The 16,364-nt window shown below is 39.4% G+C and overlaps 1 protein-coding gene across 1 annotated transcript in view; it reads left to right on the top strand.

The window, feature by feature from the left end:
* Positions 1-271: 271 nt before the first annotated feature.
* The window catches only part of LOC110168800 (serine/threonine-protein phosphatase PP1-beta catalytic subunit-like), a 75,350-nt gene continuing 59,257 nt past the window's right edge, over positions 272-16,364 (top strand). Inside the window, exon 1 of the mRNA XM_020934289.2 lies at positions 272-408. Coding sequence (XP_020789948.1) covers positions 357-408 — 52 coding nt within the window. The 5' untranslated portion in view covers positions 272-356. The remainder of the gene's footprint in view (positions 409-16,364) is intronic.

Below are 16,364 nucleotides of genomic sequence, written 5' to 3'. Positions count from 1 at the left end.
TTATTATTATATTTTAATTTTATTACAGTTCTACGGTTGTTGTACATAAGTGGGCGTGTCCTTCGAGGGGGTTGTTGTCATGGGTCTATAAAAAAAAAAAGTATTATATTTTATTTTTTAATATTATTATATTGTCATATTTCATTAAATCCTTATATATTATTGTTACATTATTATTATCTTTTATTTTATTATTATATATTTTATTTTTTTTTTATGGTTCTACGGTTGTTGTATGTCGGTGGGCGTGTCCTGAGTGGGCGTGCCTGCGTGCGTGCGTCGTGCGTGCCGTCGTCGGGCTGCTCCTGCTCTGCTGCTCCACACTGCGGCGGCGGCCACTGCTCTGCGCTACAGAAATGGCGGAGGGGGAGTTGGACGTGGACTCGCTCATTTCCAGGCTTCTAGAGGGTAAGATCGCGCTCGAATCCTCCGCGTTTTTCCACCGTTTTGCTCGGGGTTCCTCCGGTACGAAGCGCGCTCGGCACAGCTTTACGCGCGCACTGGCTTTCTTCTTCTTTTTTGGTCGGACCTCGCGTCAAGCCTCCGCCTAATTTTTTCTCTCTCTGTGCTTGTTCTCCATGTATGGCATTTTCCCCACTACCTGCTTTGGGAAAAAAATGTCTTAAATGTGTTTGTTTTGAATTGCTTTTCTCCCCTTGGCTCATAAACAGCGCGTAGTTACGGAATGGATAGGTTATGTTCGGTGCCAAAGTTGTGGACTCCTTGTACCCCATTTGGAGACGTCACCGACCCTCCTTTGTGTCACCAATCATTTTCACGCCACTATATTTCAACATTCCGCCGCTGTCACCTGTTAAAAATGCAGGTCATGTACATTGGCAAAGAAGAACTATCAACTTTAAAGATCTCTCATCGGATGTAGCGTCGTTACGAAATGTTACACGGCTTTAATAGCGTGTGTATTCGCTCCCAAACTTATTTTAGATGGTGTAAAGTTGGAATAAGTTGCTGTAGTCGGGGCACTGTTGGGAAGGTTACTTGTAAAATGTAGTTTGTAACATAATTCGTTAAATTACTTCAAGTGAGTAACGTAATCTGAGTATTTTGGATTACTTGATATTGTCATGCTTTTTAAAACGACATGAATGTAGCGACCACATCCTGGAAAGTCATGTTTGTTCAGTCTTTACTTGACCAGATTAAAAATATTATTGATAGAGAAATGATTTTTATACGAGATCACTGCTGCTTTAAATTATGTCCATCTACTGTTAGTGTCATATTGTGTTAGTTTAGTCCTGGTTTAGACCTGGTTTAATCCTGGTTTAGTCCTGGTTTTAGTCCTGGATTTATTCCTGCTTTAGTCCTGGTTTTTGTCCTGGTTTAGTCCTAGTTTAGACCTGGTTTAGACCTAGTTTAGACCTGGTTTAGACCTAGTTTAGACCTGGTTTAGACCTAGTTTATTCCTGGTTTTAGTTCTGGTTTATTCCTGGTTTATTCCTGGTTTAGTCCTGGTTTAGTCCTGGATTTAGTCCTGGATTTAGTCCTGGATTTAGTCATGCTTTAGTCCTGGTTTTAATCCTAGTTTAGTCCTAGTTTAGACCTGGTTTAGACCTGGTTTAGACCTAGTTTAGACCTAGTTTATTCCTGGTTTTAGTTCTGGTTTTAGACCTGGTTTTAGACCTGGTTTAGTCCTGGTTTAGTCCTGCATTTAGTCCTGGATTTAGTCCTGGATTTAGTCCTGCTTTAGTCCTACTTTAGTCCTGGTTTTAGTCCTAGTTTAGTCCTAGTTTAGACCTGGTTTAGACCTGGTTTAGACCTAGTTTAGACCTAGTTTATTCCTGGTTTTAGTTCTGGTTTTAGTTCTGGTTTTAGACCTGGTTTAGTCCTGGTTTAGTCCTGCATTTAATCCTGGATTTAGTCCTGGATTTAGTCCTGCTTTAGTCCTACTTTAGTCCTACTTTTAGTCCTAGTTTAGTCCTAGTTTAGACCTGGTTTAGACCTGGTTTAGACCTGGTTTAGCCCTGGTTTAGTGCTGGTTTTAGTTCTGGTTTAGTCCTGGTTTTAGTCCTAGTTTAGTCCTAGTTTACACCTGGTTTAGTCCTGGTTTTAATCCTGGTTTTAGTCCTAGTTTAGTCCTGGTTTAGTCCTGGTTTAGTCCAAAATGTGAAAACAGTAAAATCCCGCCGTGTAATCCATTTATTTCAACAAAGTAACTGTAATCCAATTCCCACTCACTGAAACAATAACTGTAACCGAATACAGTTACTCACAATTTGTACTCTGATTACGTAACTCCAGTACATGTAATCTGTTACTCCCCAACACTGGTAGTCGGGGTAGTGTACATGTACTGCGGTGAATACTGTGGTTCTGTGTGTTTGTTGTTGACACAGGCCCAGGGCTGTACTGGCAGGCGATTATTGGGCTCAGTTCGCGCTCTGTTTGCGTCTCAAAGTTTCGGGGTGTTTCTGGACTTTATTACACAGATATGATCGTGTACTGGCAAATATGGACAGAATGTACACACGTTTTACATCGGACGGAAGAGATTATCCAGATTATACATGATGATAAACATTTTCTAATTTCTTAAAGGTGCGTTCACATTTGTTGTTGTTGGGTCCTGGTTTCAGCCCAGATGTAGACCTGGTTTGGTTCTAGTTTAGTTTTTTTTGCATATAACAGGAAATGTGGGTTACTTTATTGTGTTGTATTAAAGTTTTATATGGAATTCTTGACTACAGTGCACTGTTTGGTAAACTTGATTCATCAGACTGTTTCACTTTGTGGAAACCGTCTGACCTCGCAGCGTTAGGATTCGTTCGCTCGACAGTAGGCGGGTACTTTTTTATTTAACCAATCGCTGCTGTTTGGTCGTGACGTATGTAATGCACCAAATCCCGTAGGAAGAAGGACAATAACGTCTTTCCCCTTGATAAAATTCACCAAACATTCTCTTTGTTCTGGCTTTAAATCCTCGATGTTGGGAATGGTTAACAGCACTGAATGTCTGGCTCTTTGCTGATTGGCTGGTGCCCGAATTTGCACTTCGGGGTTTTTGCAAATCCTCTAGTGCACAGGTGTCAAACATAAGGCCCGGCTGCCAGATCTGGCCCTCCAAGACCTTTAATGTGGCCCTTGAGTGATTTTCTACTAAAATATTGTAATTATATTTTCTTTTAAAATATTGTTAATTTTCTGTGGTGTTTGTCACAGCAGCGTCTCCAGCGTCTCTGTACGTGGCCCCTCCCACCAGAGCAGCACAAATGAAGACTTGTCTCTTTCCAGATGCTCTTAAAGGACGATCGTTTTGACTGTTGACCGTGACACCCTCATCAGAAAAATGTCCAACATGAGAAAAGTGGAGCCGAGTGCAGGATTTTACAACAAAAATTGCCTTATTCCTATTTACATACAAGTTAATGTTAAAATATTGTGTTGAAATTGAATTTTTCTTAAAGTTTCAGGTTGTTCATAATATTATAATATTATAATACTATAATAAGAAAGAGTTCATCAATTAAAAAAGATTTCTGTAATAGATTTGTGTTTCTCTGCACAAATATTTGAACTTATTGTTATTTTTGGGGTTTATATGACATCAGTTTTCTGATCCGGCCCCTTTGGGATCAAAGTAGGTTGGATACGGCCCCCGGACCAAAATGAGTTTGACACCCCTGGTCTAGTGTATTCTGATTCCTAGGTGCCAGAGTGGCTACTATTTGGTTTGACTTTGAGCTATAATTGCATTACAGATTGGCCGATATATTGTTTGGTCGATACATCGGGCTGATATTTGGACTTTTATCTAATGTATCGATTGGTTATTGGCCCTAAATCTCCAGTAGAAACTTTATTTTAACATTTTAATATGAAGAGATAATTGCACAAAATGTGACTACAGCTCTCTTAACGATGAGGGTGAAGGTTAAATTAGATAATTTGGGGAAAATGATCAGAATCTGCCTTGTATATCGACCTCAGCCGGTCTTCTGTTCTGTCAAATCTGTACAGAAAGTACAGTACACAGTCATTTCTAAAGGTGCATTCACATTTGTTGTTGTTGGGTCCTGGTTTCAGGACAGTTTAGTTCAGATGTAGATCTAGTTTGGTCTTGTTTTAGTCTAGTCTAAACCAGGACAAGTTCCGAATTTGGTTCTATTTTAGTTTTGCATGTAACTGCACATGTTTGTTTTTTCTTTAAAAAAACATTATTGTATAGTCGTGTAAAAGTTTTATATGTAGTTCTTGACAACTGTGGACTATTCTATTTGATTTTGAGCTACAATTTACATTACAGATCGGCCGATATATTGTTTGGTCGATACATCAGGCTGATATTTGGACTTTTGTCTAATGTGGCGATTGGCTTTTGGCCCTAAATCTCCAGCACAGGGCGACCTACTGCCTAAAAATTCACACAAAATTGTATTTTAAGTTAATAAGATAATTGCAGAAAATGTGACTGCAGCTCTCTTATGGATGAGAGTGGAGGTTAAACTGGATAATTTAGGGAAAATGTTCAGAATCTCCCTTGTGTATCTACCCAGAAATATTGGCAATCTGTCTAAACCAGGACTAGTTCCCAATTTAGTTCTAGTTTAGTTTTGCATAACATCATAAGTGAGTTACTTTATTTTTTCTTTTAAAAAGCATTGCTGTATAGAAGTTGTACAAAATCAGAATTGTATATCGACCCTTAAAATAGCAGTGATATAATCAGCCATGAACAGTTCCAGAATTGACACAAAATGATAAAAAAAAGTTGAATTTTGACTCCACACATTTTGAGTTGTGTTATTTTTAGTTTTTTTTGTACTGTGTTTAAAAAAATAGATGTGATGCCAAAATACAAACTTGATTTAACATGGGAATGGTTAATTTATTGTTAATGTTCTCTGTGCTTAACCAAGTACGCCATGATCTTTCACCTATTAACCAACTTTCTTTTACATTTCTGAACCTGCTTTCCACTCTCCTACAGACGGCCATCACCTTCCATCAATACGTAACCCGATAAACTCTTAACTCTACTCCGCTCCTGTGCATTATTTAGACCTGTGTTCAAACAGCCATGAAAAGAGGAGCACAATCAAGTGTTCAACGCACTTCCTAAATCAATCCCATCTCGTTTTTTTTAATCCGTTTGAACACTTTCTAAGAACATTGGCTTCTTGGCGCGTTGCCCGGCCGCTGTTTTGTGTCGGGCTGAGCGGCGTGGGTGACTTGCATTACTAAATATTGGCCCGAGTTAGGTAATCCCACGTCCCGTTCACCTGTCGCTCACTGTCCGAACAGCGCTGCCTTCAGTGTCCTCCGTAAACATCGGGACTGGCCGGCCGACAGCGGGCAAACATTCAGCTATTGATTTTGTGTTGGTCAGGCCGGGGAGTGGATGCACATGGATTTGTTTGGCCGGGATAATGAGACGGATCGACTGCGAGGGAGTTGTGTTACTAAAAATCGAGAAAGGCTTTGTGCCTGATATTTACCGCCTTAAAACCTTAAAGGGCCCAGATTGCGCTGTTTTCTGATCCATGTTGTAATCTTAAAAAATAGGACTGTGCAAAAATATCAAAATATCGTTATATCGTATCGTTTAATGTGCTGTTACAGTATCGATATCATGGGCTGCTGTTTCGATATATCACCAAGAGGATTGTTTTTGGTAGAGCTGCTCGATTATGGAAAAAAAAAAAAATCATTATCACGATTATTTTGGTCAATCATGATTATTCAAACGATTATTTTTTAGTTTCACGATGCTTTTATTCAGCATTTCTCTAGCAAAAAACACTTTGTTATTGATAATTTACTCAAAACTTTAAAACTGAAAATAAATATAGGCTACAAATATGAACCTTGCAGTTTTGCAAAAAAAAAAAAGAATAAAATAAACTTTGAACATGAAATAAAGGCAGAAAACCATAAATGTATCCAAAATAAACTTTATATCCAGCTGTTCTACAATCTCTATGTTAAAAAATATATATATTTTTTTTAATATAAATAAGTATATTCCAAAATAAACTTTGTTAAGCTTTAAATCGTTTCAACTCGACTTTATGAGTTTGGAGATCGTTTGACACACAACTCGAACTCGCGATCAAAATTCTATTAATTGCACAGCCTCATTTTTTGATATATTTTACAAAATTGTTTTGTTGTTTGTTCAGAGGAAGGAAACTCGTTTATGCGACACATTTGATATTTTCACAGTTTTGATGATTAAAATGTTTGTGTTTCATATTAATTTTGCACAAGAAGTGGTTTAACAAAGACTTTTAGTATCACAGACATGATTTTTGAGCCTCTATTTTTTATTGAACCATGTAGTATCGAATTGAAAGCTCACTGTATCGTATCGGCAACTTCTTAATGATACCCAGCTCTATTATATTATAATTTTCGACCTGTTTTGAAGCTTTTATAAACATTTTGAGGGGTTGGATGTTTAATCAGGGGCCAACTTCACTGAGGACCCATCTCCATTTTCCAATATTTGTCTTGGGTTTATTGTCTTAACAACTTGACGCTGAAAGATTATCCTGTTTTGCACGTTTTTGAGGGTTTAGAGCGAAGAACTCCAATCAGAGACAGGCAGAACATGCAAACTGTGCCTCCAGCGCTTCTCCTCGGTCGGTTTTGTTCCTGTTTACGCTCGGAAATCAATACTCTCGCACTTGATGTATTTGCTTTTCGCCCGTGTTTACGCTCAGTCCAGTTCCTGATCTTTGTTTCTGTGTCGGAGCAGATCGGAGCGTGCGGAAGTTTGGAGCTGGATGGAAACCCTTCTGAAGGCTTCCAGATGTTCTCCGGCTCGTTCCGCAGGGCCGCGCGATTGTGGAAAAAAATTAAATTGTGATTATATGTTTAAAAATAGGAGGCTGTTCCGAGCGCACGCTACAACAACTCCAGGGGCATTAACGTTCTGAGAGAAGACTGAAATATGAACTGAAACTAATATAAGGAACTGATTAATGTCTGAAACAATACACAGGGTTATGATTTCATACTTCTGCCAAGTCAAATCGAAACTTAGATTTGTAATTACCGGTAAATCGCATTAAAATCCAGCACCAGCCAAGAGTTTTTCAGTTTTTTTTTTGTTGTTGTTGAAATTCAAACTCCTAAACCGGGTCATGAAAGGTTCTGGAAATCAGTTTTTTTTTTTGGATCCATTTTGTGTTTTTTACTTTGACGTTTTCAGACTTGGATCTTAAAACAATTTTGAAGCGTTAATGTGTGCGTCGCGTCACCACGGTAACTGCTGAACATCCCCGTCATAGACATATATGCTCAATTAAAACTGGGTATCGTTCAGAAGTTGCCGATAACGATACATGCCTCGATACAGTGAAATTACTATTCTGTACGATATATTTCAAATCGATTTGATGCTGTTTGATAAAAAATAAAGGTTAAATCATGTCTGCGATACAAAAAGTCTTTGTTAAATCACTTCTTGTCCAAAGTTCATAAGAAACACAAACATTTTAATCATCAAAACTGTGAAAATGTCAAATGTGTCGCATAAACGAGTTTCCATCGTCTAAACAAGCAACAAAACTGTAGCAAAATAATTTAGTAAAATATTCTTGGTGATATATATATCGATACAGCAGCCCACGATATCAATACTGTATCACTGATATTTCAGTATTTTTGCACACTCCTATTGACAATACCCCAGCGGGATGTCACTGCAAATTATGACATCGCAATTACAACTCGTCAATTCACCATTTCATTATAGGATTTAATGGAATACTGTCATTTTGCCAGTGCTTATCACAAGAAACACTATTTAAGTACGATGCCGTTCTCTGCTTGTCCCATGGAGATGTTAATGCTTTATCTGGAGTGTTCCACAATACGGCATTAAACCTATAATTACCTGCATTACAGGTATTTTTACTCTTACTTAAATGACACAAGATTAACATTTATTATTTCTGTGACCGGATTCGCCTCTCCATGGATCACACCCGTAACTTGGCCTGGTTATGTCACTTGATTTTCTCCATGGAAATGTAACGTCTCCATGGAGGCAAGCAAACAATAGTGGATTCTCTGCTAGATAAAATATGAGTTAAGTTGGTGCAGCTTTGAGCTTTTAGCAGGACAGAGGGTTAGTCAAATGTTTAGTGTTACATCTTAGTTCTGTGTATTATAAATAGGAATGGGCATGATTTGTCGATTAATCGATAATTGATCATTAAGAATTTCATCGATTACGTTCATTTTAATCGACAAACAATGTATGTTGCTGTGTGTGTCGTGACCAAACAGGTGTGTACATGTGTCTCTGCATCAGAAGGAGCGAGACACAAACGGTCGGTCAGTCTGCAACGTAACGAAGAACAAATGCGTATTTAACGATGATTTGCACAAGAAATTCCACACTTTCCGTTGCATTCGGGACAAGTGTGAGTCCATGTGCACAGTGTATAAAGCAGCACATATGTTTCTGTGTCCAGTGGGAAAAAGTTTTTCCAGGTGAGAGTCGCTCAATGTGGATGACGAGTCTCCACCTCCCACGGTGTCCTGGTTTTGACAAACACAAATCTTGTCACACTAACCTGTATTCACCTGAGTCTTTTAATCTGACAGAAGTTGAACCACATCAGCAACACAAGAGCTGTTTTTTTTCATCTTCACTGAGTTTATATATATATGTTTCTGTGAGAGTTGAACAAAACTGAATTAAACACATTATAATGTCAAACAAATTGATGTGGCTCTAGAGTCGTTACGGTTTATATGTCGTAAAGTTGAATTTATTTATGCAGATTAGTGCAGATAGTAATAATAATGATGATCATTTTAATATAAAAACGTTAATGATTAATCTGTAATCGATTGTTAATTCTTCCGACGATCGATTAAGAAAATTTCATCAAATGCCCGTCCCTAATTATAAACAAACACAAAACTTATTTTTTGTAATGTATCATGGACAGTTATAACTTTAGCCCTTCCAGACTGACGGTATCATATATACCTGGTTTTATATAACTGCACATAATCAAACCATAAAAGATGGAAACTTGCTTTTTTTCCCTTTGAAAAGTTGAGAGTTGCGGCTTTCTGAGCATATTTCTGGCATTATCCCACGTCACTCGCTGCGTGATGACGTGGGGAAAACGAGTGTTCAATAGGAATTTTGTTTTTGCCAAACTCTTGCGCTCCGTCCATTTTGATCGGCCCAAACTTTGCCAAAGAGTGTAGTGAGTCAAAATGTTCGACTGCTCTGAGCGTCTGTGTTCGTAACAACTAAAAAAGTCGCTCTAAGTGCAGTTATTTCTCAAACAAATGGAAAATTACGCCTCTTGGTCTGAGTAATTGTGCGTCCTTTGTTATTTTTATTTGTCCAAGTCTAAATGTACAAATCCAAATGTAATAAACACCATGGAAATGCAGGAAGTGATGTGGCTCTGAGCCCTGGACCTGACACCAGCTCTTTCCACGACTTTTTTGTTTTATTTTGAGGCAATAAGGATATTTTTAGTTTATTTACAGACTTGATATTTTACACTTTTGTAGCTAAGGCCCTAAATTAAACTTTTTTTTTTACACCCAAAAAGTTGTTTACACATGTTTGCTGTGTGTTTTGTATGAAAGAGTGTGAATTTTATTTGCTGTTTTTGTATTTATTGTCCTGTCCTGTTGCTTTTATTACAGCCATATGACACAACTACAGCAGCAGATTGTCAAATAATAGTTTGTACTGAATAAAATGATGCTTAAAACTTCATTTGGGGGTAAAAGGGAGAGTTTTAAAAGCAAAATTAAAAAAAAAATCCAGACGAAGACAAATGTAATAAAATTGCCTTCAGGTCTTGAAGGGTTAAGAATTCAATAAACTGTGAAATATTATCTTAAATTAAAATTCTGTAGGAACATGCATGAGTGTAAATTGCGTAACACACCACAAATGCACAATCTTAGTGCTTTAAAATCTGGTCCTCGTCTCAACCAGTTCAACAGGTACAGGTTTAACCAAATATTACCCTCAGCAACGCTCTCGTCTTGACCTTTTAACTACACGAGCCGTCACCTCTGAAACCTCATCCCTCCTCACACCGAACACCTCTCCCCAGGCACATTCACACCGTCGTCTTTGCCCTTTGAACGCCCCGACGCCGCAGGGACTTCTCGCTCGTCTCGTAGGAATGAATGATAATGGGCCGGGATTCCCTCCGCATAAAGAGGCGGGCGCGGGTCCTTCAGGCGGCGAGCAGGACAGCCCGCCTGTGATCTTAAATGTCGACAGCTGTCCGCGTGACGACGGACACCCACAGCTGAGAGCCCGCCGCAGGCTAACATAACACCAGGTCAGTCCGAGACGCAGCAGGAATGAGTGAGACGGTGCGACTGAAAACAAAGCTCAAGCTGTTAATGATCAGAAAAAGTAAAAAAAAAAAGATTTAAATAGGGGAGCATGAAGCAAGGCTGAGCAGTTCAGTCTGTGAGTGAGTTTACGTGCACTGGAGTGTCCGATTATGATGGGTTTTTAGCGTCCTGGTTATCGGAGTTTCCATTAGGATGGTTCAAAAATGTTTTTTTTAGATTCTCTAGTTTAGAGTCCTGCCTTTGGTTCCATATCTGGCCAAAATATTTTTGTTAAAGTTTTAAGTAAGTCTTTATTTGTATAGCGCTTTTCACAGACATTTTTTTTTGTCCACAAAGACACTTTACAGAGCATCATTCATTCACTCTATACCTGGTGATGGTAAGCTTCTATTGTAGCCACAGCTGCCCTGGATCACACTGACAGAAGCGCGGCTGCCAGGCCAATCGGTGCCATCGGTCCCTCCGACCACCACCATCACACACACACACACACACACACACACACACACACACACACACACACACACACACACACACACACACACACACACACACACACACACACACACACACACACACACACACACACACACACACACACCACTTTCATACAGGCAATGTGGGTGAAGTGTCTTGCCTAAGGACACAATGATTGAATTAATTGTATTTAACTGACCTTGACTATCAACTGTTCTTGGACCTGGAGCATGTTTTGTGTTGATGGGGGAAACCGGAGCACCCGGAGGAAACCCATCCAGACACAAGGAGAAACATGCAAACTCCACACAGAAAGGCCCGGGCGACTCGGAGATCGAACCCAGAACCTTCTTGCTGTGAGGCATGAGTGCTAAACACTCAGCCACCCGTGCCGGCAAATTAATTAATTATACAAATTAATTAATCTTTAGAGGTTTCTCAAGGTACTTGAAAATTGCCCTATAGGGCCTGTACTATTAGTCTGATTCGTCAGCTGGTTTCACTTTGTGGAAACCGTCTGACCTCGCTGCATTAGGATTCGTTCGCTCGATGGTAGGCGGGAACTTTATTTATTTAACCAATCGCAGCTATTTGGTCGTAACATATGTAATGTGCCAAATCCCGTAGAAAGAAGGACAATAACGTCATTCTCTTTGTTCCGGCTTTAAATCCTCGATCTCGGGAATCATTGCCAACACAGAATGTCTGTCTTCGTCTACATCCATCTCGACGCTTTGTTTACTGTTGTGCTGTTCCATAAAAGGGACACAGACAGACGTGACAAGTTTGACGTCATGTCTTCACAACTCTTCACTGATTGGCCAGTGTGCGGTCTACAACGTCCGCGGTTTTTGCGAATCGTCTAGTGTATTCTGATTCCTGACCTAGTTGCTGGAGAGAAATGAAATTGAGTGGAGAAATGGAACAGAAATTTAATGCTACAAAAAGATAATCTGTATAGAAACCGAAAAAGCTGGGCTGACTTAACAACTTAACAAAAAAAAATTGTAGTATGATTTACATTTAGGTTATTTTTATTTGTCTTAGAATTTTTTTCAAGTTTGATTGCTTCAGAAAAATTGTGTAATGTACGATTTTTACTTTAATGCTGCTCTTCCACACACTCTGGTGTTCTGTCTTCACGTTCGTGTATTCAAAAGTGACGTCTGAACTCTGTCCCACATCGCACGCCGCACGCCGCGTAATCGCCTCAAGCCATTTGTTTTCAATGAAATATTTGTAGGTATAATTAACCTCACCTCTCGGAAAAGCCGCGAGTCGACGCTGCCCAGATCGACACACAATGCGCCTCAGCTGGAAGCCAATATTTATCCCGCAACACACTTTTTCTGTGTTGTTTTATGTCCTACAAGCTGCACAAGGACACTCCTGCAGCTAAACAGCCTTATAAAACTGTAAACTGCAGCGTGATTTCCTGCGTTCTCTTTTATTGATGAACGTTGTATATTTAAGCCGATTTGGGCAGATTTTTGGCCGGGGAGAGGGGCTGGGAGCTTAAAATCATTTTTCTTGGCAAGGGCATCCTCTTTTCCAACTCGCCAGCTCCTGTAAGAGATAATATTGATTGATCGATTTGTTTTTATTTCGAGTTCGTGCCAAGAGAGAAACAATAATCATACATACTACACTGTAAACAACAGAAAAGCACATTTCTCGAAAAGTTCTTTACATAGTTTCAAAAATGATGTGGTTTCTTATGTACATTGATTCCAGAATTGTACAAATATTTACGTAAAGCAAAATAATTTCATACTATGGTCATACAAACAAATAATGATGATAAAGAAAGCACAGAAGTTTATCGTTTATGATCGTATCAAATAAGCAAAATGAGAATGAAGAATGTAAGGATTTTATTTTTTTTTCTCACTTATGGTTGTACAAACTAATAATAATCAGGGTTCCCACGGTCATGGAAATCCTGGAAAAGTCATGGAAATTGAAAATGTAAAAAAAGTAATGGGATTTTAGTATCTCTTTCACGCAACCTTCACGAGAGTATCTTTATTATTTTTATTATTTTTCAGTTTTAATGAGTAAAATTGGTGTTTTTCATATGAACTTTGCGCAAACTTAGTGGATTTAGTCGACTTTTAGTACCACAGCCATGATTTAGCCTTTGTTTTTCACCGTATTGAATCGATTTGAATCAAAAATGCACAGTATTAAAATCAGGTCAATCAACACTGATCGATTTTGCTTTTATTTTGAGTTTGTGCCAAAAGTGAAACAATAATCATAAACATACTACTCCCTAACTTCCCCTAACTTCATGCTGGAACTGTTAATAAAGAAAACTTGTCAAAAAGTAAAGAGCACCACTGTTTACAAGAAACTTATTTTTTAGAATATTTCGTACATTTGTTGCTTCCCACACTGTACCCGTCCGGGGTTTTTTTTATTTTTGTAAAGTGATGTGGAAAATACGGTACTGTCCTCACTGAGACGTTAGCACTTCCAATTTGACAGTGAGCTAAACTCTGATTCAATGATGAGACAGATGTTTCACTGCTAATGCCTGAGTTAGTCCTAGTTTAGACCTGGTTTAGACCTGGTTTAGACCTGGTTTGTCCTGGTCTAGTCCTGGTCTAGTCCTGGTCTAGTCCTGGTCTAGTCCTGGGTTAGTCCTGGTTTAGTCCTGGTCTAGTCCTGGTCTAGTCCTGGTCTAGTCCTGGTTCAGTCCTGGTCTAGTCCTGGGTTAGTCCTAGTTTAGTCCTGGTCTAGTCCTGGTCTAGTCCTGGTTCAGTCCTGGTTCAGTCCTGGTCTAGTCCTGGTTCAGTCCTGGTCTAGTCCTGGGTTAGTCCTAGTTTAGTCCTGGTCTAGTCATGGTCTAGTCCTGGTTCAGTCCTGGTCTAGTCCTGGTCTAGTCCTGGTTCAGTCCTGGTCTAGTCCTGGGTTAGTCCTGGTTTAGTCCTGGTCTAGTCCTGGTCTAGTCCTGGTCTAGTCCCTGGTCTAGTCCTGGTTAGTCCTGGTCTAAGTCCTGGTTCTAGTCCTGGTCTAGTCCTGGTCTAGTCCTGGTCTAGTCCTGGTCTAGTCCTGGTTAGTCCTGGTTTAGTCCTGGTTTAGTCCTGGTTAGTCCTGGTCTAGTCCTGGTCTAGTCTAGTCTGTTTAGTCTTTAGTCCTGGTTTAGTCCTGGTCTAGTCCTGGTTTAGTCCTGGTTTAGTCCTGATCTAGTCCTGGTCTAGTCCTGGTCTAGTCCTGGTTCAGTCCTGGTTCAGTCCTGGTCTAGTCCTGGTCTAGTCCTGGTCTAGTCCTGGTCTAGTCCTGGTTTAGTCCTGGTCTAGTCCTGGTTTAGTCCTGGTCTAGTCCTGGTTCAGTCCTGGTCTAGTCCTGGGTTAGATGTTGTAGTTTTCAGATTTAATGCTGGTCTTTTGAACGCAGAGTGAAACTGCAAGAGAAAATGCAAAAATACAATCAGTGATCTCGTAATAATTTCACATTCCAGTACATTGAGAGCTCTGTAACTTGTAGTAAAGCAGTTACAACAAATTGCCCATAAAATTTGGCTTATTTATTTTATTTTATTTTTTTATTTATAATTTGTCACATCCACAATAAGACAGACTTAACTAAACACGCATACAAAAAAAAAAATAAAAAAAAATAAATCAACAATAATAATAAAAATAATAAAAATAAATAATAATAATAAGGATACATAAATAAAATAAATCAATAAATCAATAATAATAATAATAATAACAATAGTAATACCCCCCCCCAAAAAAAATTGGGCTTATTTTAACATTAAAATAAATACATGAATTTACCACAGATCTGTTTTTATCATTAGCGTATTATCTGAGAATGTGTGATACAAAGAACATAACAGTTAACATAAATAACATCTGGCTGTTTTAAATTATAACAACATATTTTTAACTTACAATTTAGTTTTTGATTTTTTAGTTAGATTTTTAGCGATATGAGGCCGTTTTGTTGTCTCTTGTTGCCAACTTGCGTTTTTTTTTTTTTTTTTTTTATAAAGTGACGTAAATGTCTGGGTTTTCATGACCTTTCATTGGGCCATTAAACTGAGCGTTTCTCGTAGCTCTCTGTAACTCAGAAGGAGCGAGCAGACACAAACAGTCTGTAACACACCGAAACGCAAATGCACATTTAACGAAGATTTGTACAAGAAATTCCCTGCTTTACGTCCCGGTCGAGACAAGTGTGAGTCCATGTGCACAGTGTACAAAGCAGCACATATGTTTCGGTGTCCAGTGGAGGTGCCAGGGACCTCAAAGCACCAGGACACCGAAAAACATTAAAAATCTTTACCAGGTGAGAGTCGCTCAATGTCGATGATGAGGCCCCACCTCCCACCTCCCGTACGGTGTCCTGGTTTTTACAAACGCAAATATGGTCACACTAACCTGTATCCCACTGAGTCGTGTCCTTTAGTCCGACAGAAGTTGAACCACATCAGCGACACAAGAGCTGTTTTTTTCTTCGCTTAGTTTATACAAATTAGTGGTTTTAAGTTTTGTTTCTGTGAGAGTTGCGCAAAGCTGCATTAAACACATTATAATGTCAAACGGGCTGATGTGACTCTAGAGTCGTTACGGTTTATATGATGTAAAGTTGAGTTTATTTATGCAGCCTCCAACCCCATCAAAAAATGACCGTGCGCCGCAATCCAGAGCGCCCCATACACAAATCCACTCAGGTGTCCCAGTACGACTTCAGTAAACTACAAAGCCGCACCACCCGCAGCGCACGCAAACACACACGGAGCAGACAGCGACCGCACAGAAAAAAACACACCCACAGACACACTCATCACTCCACGCCGACGAGGAACGGAACGGAGGAACGAACCGAAAAAAGCGAGCGCGACGTGCCGCTTCTAGACACGACTGAACAACTGAGTCACTGCGAACACGCCGACAATCCGTTGGTCCCAGACAGCACCCTCCCTACACGCCACAACTGAACAAAGCCCAGAGTCACCGTGAACGAACAAACAAACAAAACCACTCACCCATCACACTGTTGGGTTTCCTTTAAAGTCCCACGCGGTTTATTTGTGAAAAAAGTTCGAAAATAGACAGTGCTTCTTATAATCCAGAGCGACTAATAGCCTGGAAAATACGGTAGTAGTGCAAATAGTAATAATAATGATGATACTTTTAATATACAATGATGAATCGAAAATCCATCGTTCATTCTCCCGACGATCGATTTAAGAAAATGTAATCAAATGCCCATCCCTAATACCAAACCGTGACTTTTGTGAACCGTTACACCCCTTAAAATCAACCATCCCGATCCAGGCGTGTTCCAGTTTAGAAGTTTGAAAATCTGGTCACCCTCATGTAGTCACAGTCAGTCAGAGTTCATCCTGTAGCACGGTTGGCGACTTTTCAAACCTAATGCAAATACCTCCGTAAGTAAAGACGCACATCTGATTGTAGGAGTCATGGGAGCAGTGATGTGTCAGACAGGACAAACCTGATCTTCTGACAACAGTCTACTCACTCATGACTTATGACCGGGCTTTTTTTTTTTCTTTTTCTTTCCACTTCTATTTTTGTTTTTGTTTT

The sequence above is a fragment of the Boleophthalmus pectinirostris genome, unplaced genomic scaffold (genome assembly GCF_026225935.1).
Source record: "Boleophthalmus pectinirostris isolate CB_2022bp ecotype Guang Dong unplaced genomic scaffold, ASM2622593v1 HiC_scaffold_20, whole genome shotgun sequence".
Lineage (NCBI taxonomy): Eukaryota > Metazoa > Chordata > Actinopteri > Gobiiformes > Gobiidae > Boleophthalmus > Boleophthalmus pectinirostris.
The sequence above is the reverse complement of the archived record's forward strand: the minus strand, read 5'-3'. Positions and strand labels throughout refer to the sequence as shown.